The 16,545-nt window shown below is 46.1% G+C and overlaps 3 protein-coding genes across 4 annotated transcripts; 2 read left to right on the top strand and 1 right to left on the bottom strand.

Annotated features, from left to right (window-relative positions):
* Positions 1-301: 301 nt before the first annotated feature.
* LOC115044397 (semaphorin-4A-like) lies at positions 302-6,385 on the top strand. The gene is made up of 14 exons (XM_029503346.1): positions 302-564; positions 1,521-1,681; positions 1,752-1,814; positions 2,036-2,134; positions 2,229-2,319; positions 2,407-2,526; positions 2,713-2,840; positions 3,238-3,419; positions 3,510-3,648; positions 3,811-4,000; positions 4,078-4,193; positions 4,270-4,433; positions 4,538-4,608; positions 4,681-6,385. Exons 1-14 carry the CDS (start codon positions 321-323, stop codon positions 5,304-5,306), a joined length of 2,394 nt encoding a protein of 797 aa, XP_029359206.1. The 5' UTR covers positions 302-320; the 3' UTR covers positions 5,307-6,385.
* Positions 6,386-7,876: 1,491 nt separating this feature from the next.
* nudt17 (nudix (nucleoside diphosphate linked moiety X)-type motif 17) lies at positions 7,877-11,268 on the top strand. Its single transcript, XM_029503348.1, has 8 exons — positions 7,877-8,093; positions 8,746-8,862; positions 9,260-9,443; positions 10,232-10,257; positions 10,365-10,457; positions 10,553-10,651; positions 10,748-10,881; positions 10,988-11,268. The coding sequence occupies exons 1-8, from the start codon at positions 8,019-8,021 to the stop codon at positions 11,166-11,168; spliced, it is 909 nt and encodes a 302-aa protein (XP_029359208.1). The 5' UTR covers positions 7,877-8,018; the 3' UTR covers positions 11,169-11,268.
* Positions 11,269-11,380: 112 nt separating this feature from the next.
* On the bottom strand, positions 11,381-15,947 carry LOC115044399 (cell wall protein DAN4-like). 2 transcript variants are annotated; one of them, XM_029503349.1, is made up of 4 exons: positions 15,864-15,947; positions 14,544-15,208; positions 14,193-14,315; positions 11,381-13,120 (listed from the first exon to the last, which is right to left on the bottom strand). In XM_029503349.1, exons 1-4 carry the CDS (start codon positions 15,910-15,912, stop codon positions 13,064-13,066), a joined length of 894 nt encoding a protein of 297 aa, XP_029359209.1. In that variant the 5' UTR covers positions 15,913-15,947; the 3' UTR covers positions 11,381-13,063. The 2 variants fall into 2 exon arrangements, with proteins under 2 accessions (XP_029359209.1, XP_029359210.1); XM_029503350.1 differs by having other exon boundaries at positions 14,197-14,315.
* Positions 15,948-16,545: the final 598 nt, after the last annotated feature.

Here is a 16,545-nt window from a genome sequence, read left to right as displayed (position 1 = left end):
AGCCTTGTGACCGCCTCAGCCTGTTATTACTGTCAGACTGACGCTCACACCGTCTGTCTTCAGACAGACTTCCGCTTCCTGTCCGATCTCTGTTCAGGTGGACTGAGAGGATCTGAAAACAGAACAGAATCCTCTTCAGAAAAACACTTCCTCTTCTTCTTCGGCAGCTCCCACTGATCTGTGGCTCCGCTGCAGGACACTGAAGTCGAGCTTATTTTGTGTTATTGTTGTGTTGTGGGTGTGCAGCTGTCAGATTAACTCTGAAGTAACAACAGGAAGTTGTCTTTTCTCCCTGTTTATAATAAGACACATCAGCCCTGATGATGATGGTGGTGGTTTCAGCCCCCCCCCTCCTCAGGCACCACAGAAACGGGAAGTTGTGGTGTTTTTGTTCTTCATTGTTTCTTCAGTCACCGCTGCTGACAGTCATTCAACATTTAACAACAGAGCTGACATCTGTCCTCTATCATCTGCTCTTCATCATGGCTCCATCCCTCCTCCTCCTCCTCGGCCTACTGTGTTCTGGCTCCTCTCTGTCTCCGCCTCGAACCTCCTTCCTGCTCGGTGAGTCCAAAAAGCTTTTCTCGTCCGTAATCTGTGGTGTTGTCATGAGGACTGATCTTCTGATGATCCGGAACAGGAGCACAGTGATGTTATGACATCACAGCTCATGCCATGTTTTTTTTAGCTAATCATTATTTTAATTATTGATTATTTGTCTGTTAAATGTTCATCTGTGGACCACAGATGAACAGCTAAAATCTGATCGAGGTTACACGGGAGTCTACTGCATGTCGGTTGTGTCAGATTGTGTAACACTTCCTGGTGTGTTTGCATCAGATAAAATTTTGAGGTTTTCATGCAGTGTCACAGATCAGTCATCGTGGAGATCAGTGTTACCATGGAAACAGGTGTGTATTCACGGCATTGACGAGAAGTGAATCTGCTCAATGATCTTTACATCAACTCAATCCAGTTTAATTTTCAATTCAAAGTTTCAAACTTTACAGGTCGTGTGCAACAGAAACAGAACTGTTTGATTCAGTTCACTGTTTTATAGAATAAATCTGATGAAACTGAATCACAGCTCAGATTTAAGGTCCTTTTTGGAACTTCTCAGACTTGAAGGGTTGATCCATAAGAGGATTGTTTGTGCTCGGTCTGGTTTTACACTTCAGTCAGCCAATCAGAGGCCGCTCCTGATGGCTGGTTTGAAGGACCACTTCCTGGATCCAGACCTTTGATACTTTCACTGGATTCACAAACCACAGAGACCTCACAAACAGGAAATTCTTCTGCTGTCCTCTGATCAGCTGAAGCTTTTGATCGCTGCAGGTCCTGCACTCTCATTTCAGCTTCACTCTGCTTCTCCACTCAGAAAATGCTATAAATGACTTCCTGTTTCCGTTAAGAGGAGGTGCATGATGGGAAGATGGGGCCCTCCTGCAGCTCAGTCCATGTGTCCCCTGCACCTCGAACCTTCTGCTTTAAAGCTGGATCTGAACCCTGTTTGTGTCCAGGATCTGCAGACAGGCCTCTGGTCCACTTTGGTCTCCCGGACGTTCATGACACCGCCACGCTGTTGCTAAGCGGCGACGCCTCCACCCTGTACGTGGGGGCCCAAGACACTGTCCTCTCACTGGACGTCAATCAGAGTGATGTCATCAGCCTGAGGGGCCAGGTGAGCTGGACCTCTGACACCTGAATCTTCTTGATGTGAACCCTGTGCTGAGTGTCTGTATCTGGTCCAGGTCCAGTGGAGTCCGTCTCAGACCCAGATCCAGGAATGCCAGGCTAAAGGGAAAAACATGACGGTAACAAACACACTTCCAGCTATGCTAAGCTAAATGGTGCCGTAGTGTTTCTGTTCTGTGGTTCCTCCAAGGTCCTGATTGGACCACCAGATGGTCCAGCCCAGACCAGGTCTCTCAGAGGCAGTGAGCAAGTCCACGCTTATAGAGACCTCTGGGCTTGGAGCATTTGTTAGACCAGTCCTGAGGCCTGTGATCAGCTGTTTCCTGTTTCCTGTCCTCAGGTGGACTGTCCAAACTTTGTGCACGTGTTGCAGCTGATAAACTCCACCCACCTGTACGCCTGCGGCAGCTTCGCTTTCAGCCCCCGAGACGCCATCATTGTATGTCCACCATGTTTACTGATGGTAGATCAAGAACTGAAGTCCAGTTCAGACCTGATGTGGTTTTGATGATCTAGACTCTGTTTGTTTCCAGGACACTGATTCTTTCAACATGGTCCGTCAGGGCGAGGCCAAAGGTCGCTGCCCCTTCAGCCCCCTCCAGAGGAGCACGGCCATCACTGTCGGTCGGTTTGATGACTCACACTCTATCTGTCACCTGATTGGCTGAGTGGACGACTCTAACAAGGTGCTCGCTCTCTGTTCCTGTGCAGATGGCGAGCTGTTCACTGCCACCACCAGCGACTTCAGGGGCGCCAAACCTCAGATCTCCCGACATTTCAGCAAAGATGGCCGACCGGATGTCAGCCAGGACTCCGTCAGTCTCCTGGCAGGTGAGTCAGACCAGGTCCTCAGTCCTTCTGAGTCCGACAGACCAAATCTGTCTCTGAGTCCACTCATACTTCCTGTCCCTTCATGTGGGCCCAGGACCTGGTCCTGTGACGTTCAGATGTGATCTGAACCTTGATGTGCTCTCATGTGGCACGGCAGAGCCGCTGACATCGTTTCCCATGTTTCAGAGCCGACGTTTGTGGGTTCGTCAGCCGACGTGACGGAGAGGAAGCTCTACTTCTTCTTCACTGAAGTTGGGAAAGAGTTCAGCTTTGTGGACGACTTGCAGACCGCCAGAGTGGCCCAAGTCTGCAAGGTGACTCTGCCCCCTCCATTTCTCTGTCCCCCTTCCTGTTTAGAGCACAGCTCATGTCACAATAAAAGCCGAGGAAGGAAGTTTTTCCTTGCCACTGTTGCCAAGTGCTTGCTCATCGGGGGATCTGTTGGGTCTCTTTAAATAAATTTATAAAGAGTTTGGTCCAGACCTGCTCTATATGTAAAGTGCCTTGATGTAACTTTGTTATGATTTGGCGCTATACAAATAAATCTGATTTGATTTGATTTGATTTGATTTGAAGCCCAAATTAGAAAGAGAAATAATCAGACATGACGGGTCACCGTGTCCTTCGCTCCGAGTCTTCATTAGACCAAAGCACTGAGGGCACATGACCACCCGATCACCTGACAGTGGTCCTGTCTCTGTCCTGTCTCAGGACGACATTGGCGGCCAAAGGACGCTGCAGAAGAAGTGGACATCCTTCGCCAAAGCCACTCTGCTCTGTCAGTCCCACAGGCAGCTTCCCTTTAACGTCCTGCAGGATGTGTTCACACTGCCTCCATCTGATGACACCAACTCCGCCGACACACTGTTCTACGGGGTCTTCACCTCTCAGTGGTGAGAGAGCTGAAGGTTGTTGGTACATGGTGGTGAATCAGCCATTCAGCTGCAGTATTTTTAAAGTCCCCTCTTTCTGGTGTCCATCAGGTCCTCAGGTCCAGGGTCTGCGGTCTGCGTCTTCAGGCTCCAGGATGTCCAGGCGGCGTTCTCTGGAGACTATATGACCTTCGACATGCAGAGCCACCAATGGCGTCCTTTCTGGGGGAAACAGCTTGGCCTCGGGAAGGTGAGCACATAATGACCACGATGCATCAGTGCTGGGACATCTACTTCCTGTTTTTGCACCAGGAAGGAATCAGGAAGGAAGGAGAAGAGTTTACTTAATACTCATCACACATAGATTAAACACTGTCATGACCACTGATGTTGGCTGTGATTCCGCCCTCAGTGTGGTCTGGACGGGGCGTCAGACTCTGACCTGGCAGAGGTGAAAAAGAACTTCCTGACCAACACCCACATCAAGCCGGTCTCAGGCGGTCCACTGGTGGTGTCCTCAGGACAGAGCTACAGCCGCGTCACTGCCATGAGGACGACAGCTGCCGATGGAAAAAAGTACACCGTCCTCTTCCTGCTCACAGGTGAGGGGTCCTGGCGGTCCTGATGGTCCCTAATGATAAACGTGATAAAAACCTGTTCTTTGTGTCTCCATGTCCAGAGTCTGGATTCCTACACAAAGTGGTTTTGTTTGATCAGGGTTCTCAAGTCATTGAGGAGATCCAAGTCTTCACCAAACCCCAACTGGTCAAAAGCATTGTCCTGTCCTCCACCAAGGTAAACCTGGTCTAGATCTGGTCCACATCTGATAGCCTTTATTTGGTCTAACTAGTTCTGGTCTCTGGTCCGGTAGGGAGTCCTGTACGTGGGGACATCGGAGGCAGTGACTGCCGTCCCTGTGGCCAGATGCGCCACGTCCAGGACCTGCAGCCAGTGCATCCAGTCCAGAGACCCCTTCTGTGGCTGGAGTCCCACAAGGAGGACCTGCACCAGTCTGGGCAGCAGTCCTGAAACCTTGTAAGTGAAACATGAAATTACGCTGATCCTGGTCAATCTGGATCAGGTTTTTAAGGACAGTATGCCCTGAGCAGTGACTGACAGGATCTGGTCTCACACCTCAGGCTCCAAGACCTGGAGAACGGCAATGCAGGAGAGAGGTGTCAGCACCAGACCAGGACGGGTCTGGATTCAGGTGAGTTCTGGATAAAGATCGGGTCATCTGGTTGAAGAGTCTTGTTTGATCCGAATCATTTCTGTTCTTCAGACGTCGTCGTGGTTCTGAATCAAGTCGTGACTCTTCCATGTCTCAAACCGTCCAACTTGGCATCTCTGAGCTGGATGTCCCCTCAATTCACTGAGCTGCCTGAGAATCTCTTCTTCCAATTGGCCGACGGCAGCCTTAGGTTCCTCGCCACTGCTGCCACATTGGGGACGTACCGCTGCCAGGCAGAGGAGGGCGGATTCAAGGACATCGTTGTGGGCTACATCGTCAAACAGGCAGCGTCGCCGCGCGCCATCAGTCCTGACCACATAAACGCACCAGACAAAAGCGGCATACCGGAGAAGCTCCCTGTGACAGAACTTTTAGGAGAACCTGAGGACGAGGAGGACACACTCACAGACAGTTATGAGAAAGAGACCAAAGACTCTGAGGACGGCAGATCGAATCTGACTTTGGGAAGAGACAACCAGTCCAGTGAAAAGGACAACGTCTCCGGGAAAGGGAAGAGTTTCCACCGGGAGCTCGTGGTTGTGTCCGTCCTGCTTGTCCTCTGCATCTGCATCCTGGTCCTCGGCGGCATCCTCATGTCGCGGCAGCAGAAAACAAAGCCTAAACCGAACTGCCTGGTGAGTCCGGATCCTGGTCCTGAGCTGAAGGTGGTAGACTGATGCTGGGAGACCAGAACCTTTTTCTGTTGTCCAGAATGAGGAGGGGCTCAGTTAACTTACCTCAGCACAAACGCTGGCAGCAGATAGAAACTGTTGGTTTTCCTGCGTCACGTTGGACCGCACTTTATTTCAAGATAACCGTCTAAGCTAACCTTTATCTGGAACATTTGCTGGACGCCACTTCCGTGTTTTCATCCATTCATTCTTCTTCTTCTTCCTCTGATCTGTTTCCGGGTCGGGGGGGGTTCTGGAGCCAATCCCAGCTCACTCAGGTGAGGGGTGGGGTCACACTGGACAGGTCTCCGGTCCATCACAGGGCCGACTCACAGTCCTGCATGTTTTTCAGTCAATATTATTATTAAAACTGAAAAACATCACATTAGCACACAGCAGCTGTTCAGCTTTGTGCTGATTGTGAACCAGTTCACATTAAAGCTGCTTTATTTTCATCACCTTTCTCTTTTGGTCAGTTGTTGATCACTTCGACCAAACTGGTTTCCCTCCATCGGTAATTGTGCTAAACTAGGCTAAACATCGCTGGAGCTTTGGACCTTTAAACTGGGGTCTGTGGTTTATGTGCTGATTTCGTCAGTTTCTTGTTCCATTTAATTTAGTTTTATTTCTTCTTTCAACTTTCCTTTCTCTTCTGTTGAAAACCTTACTGAATCAATAACCAACCAAAGAGTTCAGTTTGGATTGCAAATTATTCCTCTAAAATCACAGCAGACTCTTTTATTAGTTTAATTACTGATTTAGAATGAATACACACAAAAAAAGAAAAGTTTAAAAGGCAACTTCATGAAGTAATTTTATTTGATTTTTGATTGAATTGCTTTAATTTTTGAATACCCAAAAAACTTTTGAGAATTTTAATCAATCCATCCATTTTATATTTAACCCCCCAAAAAACTGCTCTTCATTTTTATTTGTCATAAATAAAAAAACAAATGTTAAACAAAAAATTCTGCTTCCTTTCTTTTATCTTTCTGTTCCAACAACATCCTCACACTTAGGAATGATAATCAGATTGAGAAGTTTTGTTTGACAACCCTAACAAAAACAAAACACAACAAAAAACAGCTTTCAGTTGGTTCATTTTTGCTTTGCATCATTTTGTTGTTATATTTTCACATTTCATCATTTAGCATATAGATAGATTAGTAGATTTAAAATAAATGTCTTATTGTCTGTCTCTCAGATCTACAGGGTGAGTTCTGTTGGTTGTATTGTAATCCTGCTGTTTTTTGTTATTTGCTCCCAACCAATGGCAGCGGAGTGGGCGTGGCCTAACGGTCTGATCCTTCTCTGATTAATTGTTTTCATCACTGAGCTTTAATGGAGCTCTGATTTTAATAGACAATTTCCAGGCTGAGCATGAACGGGAAGTCAACAACCACGACCCCACAAGGCTTCCACAGCATTTATGGAAGCCTCATGGGAACTGTAGTTCATCAATAGTTATAAAAAAAAAATCATGTGACGTTTTTGTTTCCTGAAAGTCCTGAATAATGAACCTTATTTTGAAAACATAACTTCTTAGTGATTAAAATGATAAATCTGAGAATTTTACAGAGATTTTCAGCTTTTCGTTTCCATGAATATTTAATATCATTGGAATGATTTTGATCCTTTTTTTTTAATACCGTCTGTGTGAGGGTGCTGCTGTGCGTTATGTCAGTGTTGTGCTGTTTTTGTGGAGATGATGGTTGGACTGGTGGACATCTGTCTGGGTTCACTTCTGCTGAACTGAAGGAAATCTTCATAGTTCTCATGGCTGCAGTTTGGAAACAAAAAAAGAAACCCTGTGAGGTTTTTATTTTGAAAGTCTTTAGCAGTCCCGAAGGTTGCTGTGAGTGATTTATGGGACTTTTATTTTGAAAATACAGCCTAAATCCGTGTGTTAGTATGAATTATCCATCAGTCTGCCAGCTGATGGCTCAATTAATGAGCTCATTAATTCCTGACATTATCAGCTGTGAGTTAATCACACATTCTCTTCTGTCTGATGAAGAACACAATAACTGGCCAAAGTTGACTTCTGGCGTGCTAAAAACGCAACTTCCCACTCACATTTTCCCATTGACTTCAATACAATGGGACTTCTTTTTACAGCCCCCTGGTGGCAGGTAGACAGAATGAATGTGTAAGGCTCCTCAGACATCAAGACTTCTTCTGTGGTCATCATCGTCGTCGACCTCTGACCCTGAGGTTCTCATTTCTTTCTGGCAGACTCTGAACCGACCAGATGACCCTGACCACATCGAAAGCACCGCCTCCCTGCATCAGGTGACCTTGGTCAACGTCTGACGGACAGGAAGGACATTTTCAGATTAAAGTGACTCATTTTAATTTAGTCTCAAAGACAAAGTGAACATCTGTTGTAGCCACACCCACTGGTGATGTCACAGTCACGTTACATCACTGCAGCATGACCTTCATGTTTCAATATAAGGGAGGAGGAGGGACCTGTGTGTGTGTTGATTAGCCGATTAGCATAAAGCAGCGCTCCTGTTTGTGTTGTATATTTAAATACCGACCTTTGACCTTTATCTTCCAGTCTTTTATTTTGAAGTGTGGAACCGGAAGTTTGTCGCAGCCAAAATGGCGTGATGGTCGACTTTCTTCTGTCAGGAAGTTTCTGCTGTTCGTTTGTTTGACCGGTTTAACTTAAAACTTCATGGTCGGTTCGTCGGTCAGTTTACAGCAAACAGCATGGACAAAGTCCGGAGGGTCCTGGTCCACATCTGCAGGGAGACAGCGGCTCCGCAGAGAGCTCCGTTTGTCCAGGTCAGTGCAGCCAGACCGGTCCGGACCGGTCCCTTTGGCCATCCGGACCGTCCCCTCTGACAGCTCTGACCGTCCGGACCGGTCCATTTGGCCATCCGGACCGGCCCCTCTGACCGTCCGGACCGGTCCATTTGGCCATCCGGACCGTCCCCTCTGACAGCTCTGACCGTCCGGACCGGTCCATTTGTCCGTCCCCTCTGACAGCTCCGGCCGTCTGGACCGGCCCCTCTGACCGTCCGGACCGGTCCATTTGTCCGTCCCCTCTGACAGCTGGCCGTCCGGACCGGCCCCTCTGACCGTCCGGACCTGTCCATTTGTCCGTCCCCTCTGACAGCTCCGGCCATCCGGACCGGTCCATTTGGCCATCCGGACCGTCCCCTCTGACAGCTGGCCGTCTGGACCGGCCCCTCTGACCGTCCGGACCGGTCCATTTGTCCGTCCCCTCTGACAGCTCTGACCGTCCGGACCGGTCCCTCTGACCGTCCGGACCGTCCCCTCTGACAGCTCCGGCCGTCCGGACCGGCCCCTCTGACAGCTCTGACCGTCCGGACCGGTCCATTTGCCCGGCCCCTCTGACAGCTCTGACCGTCCGGACCGGTCCATTTGCCCGGCCCCTCTGACAGCTCCGGCTGTTCTTCTGCTGGTCTTTCAGAGTATAACGGGTCACTTCAGCGTCGGCGGTGAAGATGAGGTGCAGGTGAACTGCTGTCTGGACAAAAACCGGTTCATCCTGTCTGGAGGAGACGAAGGACCTGCTGTCCCTCTGAAGGTCAGACACACAACACGTTCATGGCTGAACGTCTTAGTGACATCACACCAGCGCTGTATTACTCACACCCCTCAGCTCAAAGCTCATTGGTCCACACCGATCTACAACCTGAAACATCCCACAAAGAAAAATCCAGATTTGGTACAACAGTGTTTGTGTTCAGGTGATGAGCTGTCTCTCTGGCCTTCAGCCAATCAGAGAGAGGATGAGTATCGGTAGATTTCCCCAGGTAAGGAAATGGCCGACAGCGGACAAAGAGCCCTGTTGTTGGGGGAGGAAATGGGAGCCCCCCTCAGACGGTGTATGGAGACAGAGCTCTGGGGTTGATTTATTATAAAACCATGACATGAGCGTTTTCTGCAGCTGATCCTGACTGTGACCCCCCCGTGTTTCTCAGAGGCCCGCCTTCTGTCCCATGAAGCACCTGTCAGTCACAGAGGCAGCAGCAATCCCACTGGACATTCAGCAGCGAGGGGTGGATGTGGGTGTGGCCATACTGCTGCAGACAGCCAATCAGAGAGTGCTGCTGACGCGACGGGCAAAGGAGCTTCACATATTCCCAAACGTCTGGGTCCCTCCAGGTCTGACACACACACGACTGGCTTTGGTCCTCCGAGTTTAACACCACAGGGTGTCACACCATATGAAGATCGAACATAAAGAACAGAACTGAAGCTCCGATACACTAACACAGCATCTGTAACTGTTCCAACACCTCAGTGATGCAGCTGACGAGCTGTCTGTAGCAGGCCAATTAACAAACGAGTCATAAATAACAGCTTTAAGGCTTCACTGGACAATATCTCCGCACACACGGTCACAGCGGTAACAGTTCCGCTTCTGTGCCTGTCCCAAAAGTATTCAGAACTGTACTTTCTCCGACATCTTCTCTTTTGTTTGTCGGCTCACCATTCGTCTCTTCTCTCTTTTAACTCTCCCAGTGGCTAGCCAGCTAGCCATCTTTATACTCCAGTTTCAATATTATCAAACATAAACAAGTCAAGTGCAATTTGTTCCTGCCGATATCAACAAAAGTTCCAATCTGTCATTTGCTTGTCACATGTCTAATAATAATGAAAATATTTAAACATGTTTAATATCCTTTTAAACGTAAATGAGTTTTAACATTTAAAACATATTTTTCTTTTTATATAGTCAGAAAAATCACACACTTCTTGATCCCCCACAAAAATCATACTTTTTGGGAAATGATTTGGCGGCCCACAGGTTGGGAGTCACTGATTTAGTGGAATGACCTTTGTGTGTCAGTGAGCACGGGAGAGAGGGGAGTCCAGGTATGTGAAGGTGTCCCAGGTTTCATCAATTCTTCATGAGCTGGCAAGTGACTCTCTCTTGTTTTTTCTCTGAGGCGGACACTTGGAGCCTGATGAAACGGTAAAAACAGTCTTCATTTTCTTTCACTTTAACAGGATGTGATGTCACAGCTTCACACACACAACAAACATATCATTTGAGCGTTAGGTGTGTGTTGTGTTGTGTAGCTGCTGGATGCTGGCCTCAGGGAGCTACAGGAGGAAACTGGACTGAAACTGGAAGCAGAGGAAGTCTGCCCTAAAATACTGGGACTGTGGGAGGTGAGACATGAGACATGAGGTCCAAGACCTGCTGTCTTACTGGACCATCTGGACTCAGAGAGGATTTAATGAAAGGGCCAACTGTTCTCTGTCAGTCAGTGTATCCCCCCATGCTGTCCAGAGGACATCCTCAGAGACATCACATCGTGGTCTACATGCTGCTGAGCTCCTCCCTGTCTCACCTGCAACTGCAGGTAGTGTTTGAATCATGACACTGACCTGAATGACCCCGAGGACACGACCTTGACCTTAGTCATGGCTGTGTTGTGTGTTTTCCTCTCACCCTGCAGTGCTGTCTCCGTCCGTCTCCAGCAGAGGTCAGCGCCTGTCTGTGGGCCGACAGGCCGCTGGTCCGAGCCATCGTGTCTGCCAAGGACGGGGAGGACAGAGAGCTCCAACTGGACCAACTGCCCTCCAGCATCAGGTATCACAGCGTTCAAGGTCAAAGGGCTGAGCCCTGACCCTGGACTGAAACAACATCCTCAACCTCCCCCTGAACTCTGACCTCTGACCTCCTGCGTTGTGTCCAGTGTGTCTCAGGTGTCTTCAGACGGAGCTCTCAGCGACTGTTGTCTGCCGCTGAAGGTGTTGGTCAGTCGTGCACCAGCCAGCGGTCCTGATGTGCAGCGGGTCAGCACAGGGACCAAGTTCGCTCTGGAGCTATGGCTCAGGACTTTGGGGCCATCTGACCCCAACAACCTAACCCTCTAGGCAACAGGAAGGACTCTTCAAAATAAGAGAAATGACTGTCACTTTGATTTCGTATCATTTGAATAAAGGAGAAAGGACCAAAGCTGGTCATTCACCAACATCCCCTGTTGTGTGGTGGTGGGGGGGCAGAATGTAATATTGGAAAATAAAGTCCACGGAATATTTAATTTTAGAATTGAAATAAAAAATTCCATTATCCAGTACCAGTGAGCATACATAGTTGTACAGTAAGTTCTAGTATTAAAATCACATTTTGCCATGAAGACACATAAAATATATGTAATGCATGGAGGTGAAAAACATGAATATAATGTGTTTAATGAGGACATCAAACCTGGAAAAGCAAAGAAACTTGATACATGATAATTAAAGATAGTAAATGGAGATAAAACCTCAGGCCAAGGTTCATGTTGAAGCTGAATGGAAACACTCAACACTGACATTGAGAAATTATGAAACCAGAATAAGAACATTTCAGTCTTGTTGCTGGTGATAAATGCGTCTGATATTGAGTGACTCATAGAGCCAGTAAACACACCACAGAGCCTGGCCCCGTGTTCTTTATGTCCATATCAGCTCCATTAACAGCATATCAAACACTCTGCAGGCGCCACACCTCTGCTCCCTGGGCTTTGGTTAAGAAAGGGGAATAAAACATGCACAAATGAGGATCTACTTTCCGACAGTTGGAAACACAATACACATCAAACTGGGACAGTGACTATCAACACCAGTCCCTGCTAAAGTGCAAGCAACACAACACTGCACAAAGGAAATCATATAATAAGACTGAACAGGATTATATTGTGTATCAGGTGAGTATTTTAGATGTAAAATACTTAAATAGAGCTGAATTAATGTCAAAAATCTCAAAACATTTGAAAGAAAAAATGATAAAAACATATTTTAAAAAAGAAAACATGTCATTTCCGTATGAACATTGGGAACAAAGAATATGTCCATCATAAATCAATAAGAGCTCTAACAAGAATATCTTAAATTAAACAAAACTGCAGGAATAATTTCAAAAGCACAGGAATGGTAATAAGACGGATTGTAAACATTGACATACAAACCATTACCCATAACTGCAAATCAAATCAGTAACGACTGGCAGTTTGTTTTAAGATCAGGAAAGTTACATAGAATATTGTAATCTTTTGCATAAAGGAAGAATTAGCTTGTTTTTAATAAATATAGTTGCTAACTTGTGGAAGTCTCAATTACTGCCAATTAATGGAAATAATAATAACTGTGACATAAAATTGAGTGTCATTATTAAGAAAATGCAAATGCATAAATAATGTGATTATTTGAATGTTCAAATATATGCAGCAAAACTCTAACAGTAATGACAATAATATCAGAATGTCTGAGAGAAACAGTAAAAATATAATCATACTGTTTGTCTAATAATAAATGATAGTGAATTGGAATACTTTTCAAAAAGTGATTGAGACGTGCAAAATATGAGGCCACAGTAAATTTGTTGTTACTCGTGTTATTAATATTTGCAGCAGTTACAACAGTGGCAGTAAAAATAAAATGATGAACATCATAGTAATGGTCACAATTTCAATCAGTGTCACATCAGTGAAAAAAAAATTCAAATATATCTACAAAATATATAATTGTGATGGTCGTGGGAATACCTAAGAAAATTAAAATGTAAAATGTAATGAGGGTGGTTTTGCTACTTTAATTTTTCCAACACTAACTGTTCATTTTGTTTGTTTGTTAAAATATAATTACATGACAGACAACAAATTAAAGTTAATTAAGGAAACAATACAGACATCATATTCACGAAAATGTAAACCAGAACAACATAAAAACAAGGAACAGCTTTGTGTAAGTGAGGTTGGTAATCGTTGGTCTTTCAGCAGGTTAAGAGTTTATTGGTTCACTGTGTACTTCCCTGTTCGGTTCTTTGTCGTCTTTTCCAGGTCTTCCTGAAACAGATGATTGAGGGCAGAATTATTGTTAACATGTTCAGAAAACTCTCACCTTCTTCAGATTATTTCTCTCTTATTGTAACTGCCAAATATAAAATAATAATAAGGTTTTGGGTTAGTATGTTTCATTAGCATGAACGAATACTGGAGCAGATCTCCAAAAGACCTCAGCTCTGATTGGCAGTAAAGGTTTACTCCAATGATAAAAAGGTCTGCGTCGGTTTGTACAGTCTGACGCGAACACAAAGATTAAACCACTGAAGTCAATGAACACTTACACAAGGTGTGTTTTGTTCGGGTCCCTGTTGCTGAACTGACATTAATCATATCACAGGGTGGTGTAGCTATTCTTTCTTTGTGGTCTCTGTGTAAATGTTGACTGTGACTCAGGATGTCAACAGTTGAATGAAACTTCCACATACACACCCAGTGATTGAAGCTCACGCCATCGGGGCACCTCACGGGTGTCAGTGTTGTTCTAGTTACTCGAGCTAGCCTGGATCTGCCTGGAGCTGCTTCACTCTGCTGCAGGACGCAGGCACTTTCCCCGGTGTCGAATTAATCTAATCATTTCATTCTATAACTCCAAATCATGAAGTTCCATCAAGGCTCAAGGCAGACAGAGAAGGAGCGACAAAGAGAGAAAGAGAGACTGAAGGAGGGGGGTAAAGAGAGAACAAGAACAGGAGGAGAGAAGCTTAAGTCTTCTTCTCCAGCGACTGATGAAACCTGCTTGTTCTAAATGTGCTGTAGTAAATATCAGGAGAAGACGAGGTCACAGTGGGAGGGAGCTAACTGAAGGGAACTGTTGGAGCAGAGATGGTTCAGTACCTGGAGGATAGAGACAGGAAGTGGGGGGTGGACATGGGGGGGCTCTCCCAGCAGTCTAGGCCTATAGCCGCACAGTAATTAATCCTTAAATTGTTAACTGTAGTCTTTGTCATTAAGGAATGTTTCCTGAAGCTGCGACAGAGTCCCCCCCGGACTGATACTGGGAGTTGGATCCATAGAAGATGTCCTTATGAGGACATTAGAGTTTTGCTGTGTCCTCCCAGCTGCCCTTACTTACGTACGGTCCCCCGTTGTCGAAGCGGCTGTGGGTGGTGTATAGAGGGATGTCGTCTCTGTGGGTCAGCTGGTCGTAGGGACTGAAGCCCTTGGAGCCCCCCCTACAGCAGCAGCACCACACCATCTGGAGAGGAAATGAGACTACATCAGAACACTAACAGCAGCCATTCAACACTCAGGTCAAGTTACGCAAGTGCAGTGAATGCAGCAGGTCATGGCTGAGTGTAGGTCACTTGTGATGCAGATTGTAAATGTAAAACATGGATTTTGTGGTGCATTCACAGACACCCAGCACACAAAGTAGAAGTGTGTCTTTTCTGCATCCACCACCTGTGTGTGTGTGTCCACTCACCAGTGCGACCAGCAGCAGCAGCAACAACAGAAGAACCAGAGCTGCCAGGACCAGCAGAGCGATCCCCCAGCCTGGTACCCCCTCGGCTGCAGGCGAAATGGGAACAGGTGACCCAGCTGTTGACGTCTCAGTCCTTGTTGCTATGGTTTCAGTGGATGGTGTCACAGTGGTTTTGATGGGAGTGACGCTGTTGTGTGAGGTGATGTTGTGTTCGGTGTTTGCAGTGTTCGTCGTCGTGGTAATGGTAAAGTTTGTGGTGGAGTGTGTCCTGTTTGGAGAGCTGGTTGTCATGGTAAGATGGGACATTGTTGTCATGTTGTTGTTGTCTGCAGCTGTCGTCATGTTCTGCGTGCTCATTGCCACGCTGTGTGTGGCTGTCGTTATGTTGTTGTTGTTGTCTGCGGCTGTTGTCGTGCTCTGGGGTCTAAGTGTTGCTGCTGTGGTGTTGATGTGCGCCTCAGGTGTATTTGCAGACACTGAGATGGTTCCTTCCATGGCTACGCTGGGTGTCTGTCCTGTGGAGGCTCCATATGTGGCCGTGCGGTCACTGGTGGTTCTGGTCTCTCTGTCGGCAGCTACAGTAGTGTGGTCAGGTGTCATGGATACAAGGCGTGTAGAAACATCTGGACTGCTGGTCGCCAGCGGTGTGGTTGTCATAGAAGACACTGAAGGAAAACGACGACAGCGATTTGATCTTTGATTCGTCTGCTTTTTATTTGTTTGATTATTTGGATCCTTGTGAGCCACTTCCTGGATCCAAACAATGACATCATTACTGGAGGTGTTGTGGGCCTAACTAGACGAAACACTGACGAAAGGAGGTTCCCACCTGATGACCTCAAAGACATGATAGCTATCACCGCTCGCTGGCCTAGTTGGATATTATCTGTAGGGCACATCACTGGCACGTAATCACTGAGTCTGGTTCATTTTTTTTGTCGCACAAGTTTCTTGTGTTTTCTCTAAATTCTCTAAATAAAGTTTAGGACATTACAGTTCAAACTATTGTCGAAATGTTTATCAGTTAAACTTTCAACTTTTCTTTGGTTATTCTGCTTTACACAGTTTTTATCAGGAAAATCAGGAAACATTCAGAGTGTGTTCTTAGTTCTTGTTTTCTGAGTCTGAACTGATCAGACAGAATCAGATGAGTCTGGAGGAGACTTTTATAAATGAAAAACACCCTGTCTCTCTTTTTCTCTGTCTGTCACTGTCTTTAGTTCAAGCTATTTTCTTTTGCTGTCTATTAATTTGAATCAAATGATCACAAATTGTCTAAAAAGATAGAAATAATAGAATGAAGCCGAGAGTTTTCCTGACCTGAGATGATGAAGCTGAGGGAGATCCAGAGAGCGAGCAGCGTGTCCATCTTTCTTCGGGAAGTCTATGACAGAGATCTCTGTGAGTGTGTTTCCCACAGAAAGACGCCTTTATACACCTGGATCACCTGTGCACACTGGGAGGGGGAGGGGCGGCCCTGGATCACTCCCATAATCCTCTGCTCCACCCTGTGGTCACAGTCAGGACTTCAGTCCAGGTTCTGGGTTCACAGGGGCGAATCCTGATCATGACTTAATTCCTTTTATGTAAGTAACAGAGTCTCATCCCTGTGTGGTCTTGGGTTCAGAATTTGGTTGATTGTGTTTGATTCTGACTTTTCTTATTTTCTACAGTTCTTATGAAATGAATATTTAAGTTAAGACAATCAGTCAGTTCGTCAGCTCAGTCCTTCATGTGTAGAAAATACATGAACTGGATGTTTTTTTACTTCTTAATTAATGTTGTTTAATGTTCTAACCCTTTTTTAAAAAGTTTGTTTTATTACAAAAGGTGACATTTTTTTTAAGGTATGAATGTATTTGTAGGCAGACACTCAGACAGTCGAGAGTTTAAGATGCTGTTTATTGATGATTTAGAGACAATTTGATCAAACTGTTTATTTTTTCTTCTTCACTGATGAATCAAACTGGATCTGGAAACAGGAAGCTGTCATGTCATCTGC

The sequence above is a fragment of the Echeneis naucrates genome, chromosome 6, assembly GCF_900963305.1.
Source record: "Echeneis naucrates chromosome 6, fEcheNa1.1, whole genome shotgun sequence".
NCBI classification, from domain to species: domain Eukaryota; kingdom Metazoa; phylum Chordata; class Actinopteri; order Carangiformes; family Echeneidae; genus Echeneis; species Echeneis naucrates.
The sequence above is the reverse complement of the archived record's forward strand: the minus strand, read 5'-3'. Positions and strand labels throughout refer to the sequence as shown.

Bases quoted from the DNA above. Each gene is read 5' to 3' on its own strand.
- LOC115044397 (XM_029503346.1), top strand. From the start codon at position 321: ATGATGATGGTGGTGGTTTCAGCCCCCCCCCTCCTCAGGCACCACAGA. The intron at 2,320-2,406 runs GTCGGTTTGATG...GTTCCTGTGCAG, and splicing joins GAGCACGGCCATCACTGTCG to ATGGCGAGCTGTTCACTGCC. The intron at 4,194-4,269 runs GTAAACCTGGTC...CTGGTCCGGTAG, and splicing joins TTGTCCTGTCCTCCACCAAG to GGAGTCCTGTACGTGGGGAC.
- nudt17 (XM_029503348.1), top strand. From the start codon at position 8,019: ATGGACAAAGTCCGGAGGGTCCTGGTCCACATCTGCAGGGAGACAGCG. The intron at 8,863-9,259 runs GTCAGACACACA...CGTGTTTCTCAG, and splicing joins GACCTGCTGTCCCTCTGAAG to AGGCCCGCCTTCTGTCCCAT. The intron at 10,458-10,552 runs GTGAGACATGAG...GTTCTCTGTCAG, and splicing joins AAATACTGGGACTGTGGGAG to TCAGTGTATCCCCCCATGCT.
- LOC115044399 (XM_029503349.1), bottom strand. From the start codon at position 15,912: ATGGACACGCTGCTCGCTCTCTGGATCTCCCTCAGCTTCATCATCTCA. The intron at 15,209-15,863 runs GTCAGGAAAACT...GTTTTCCTTCAG, and splicing joins CCTCAGCTTCATCATCTCAG to TGTCTTCTATGACAACCACA. The intron at 14,316-14,543 runs GTGAGTGGACAC...TTTCCTCTCCAG, and splicing joins TGCTGCTGCTGGTCGCACTG to ATGGTGTGGTGCTGCTGCTG.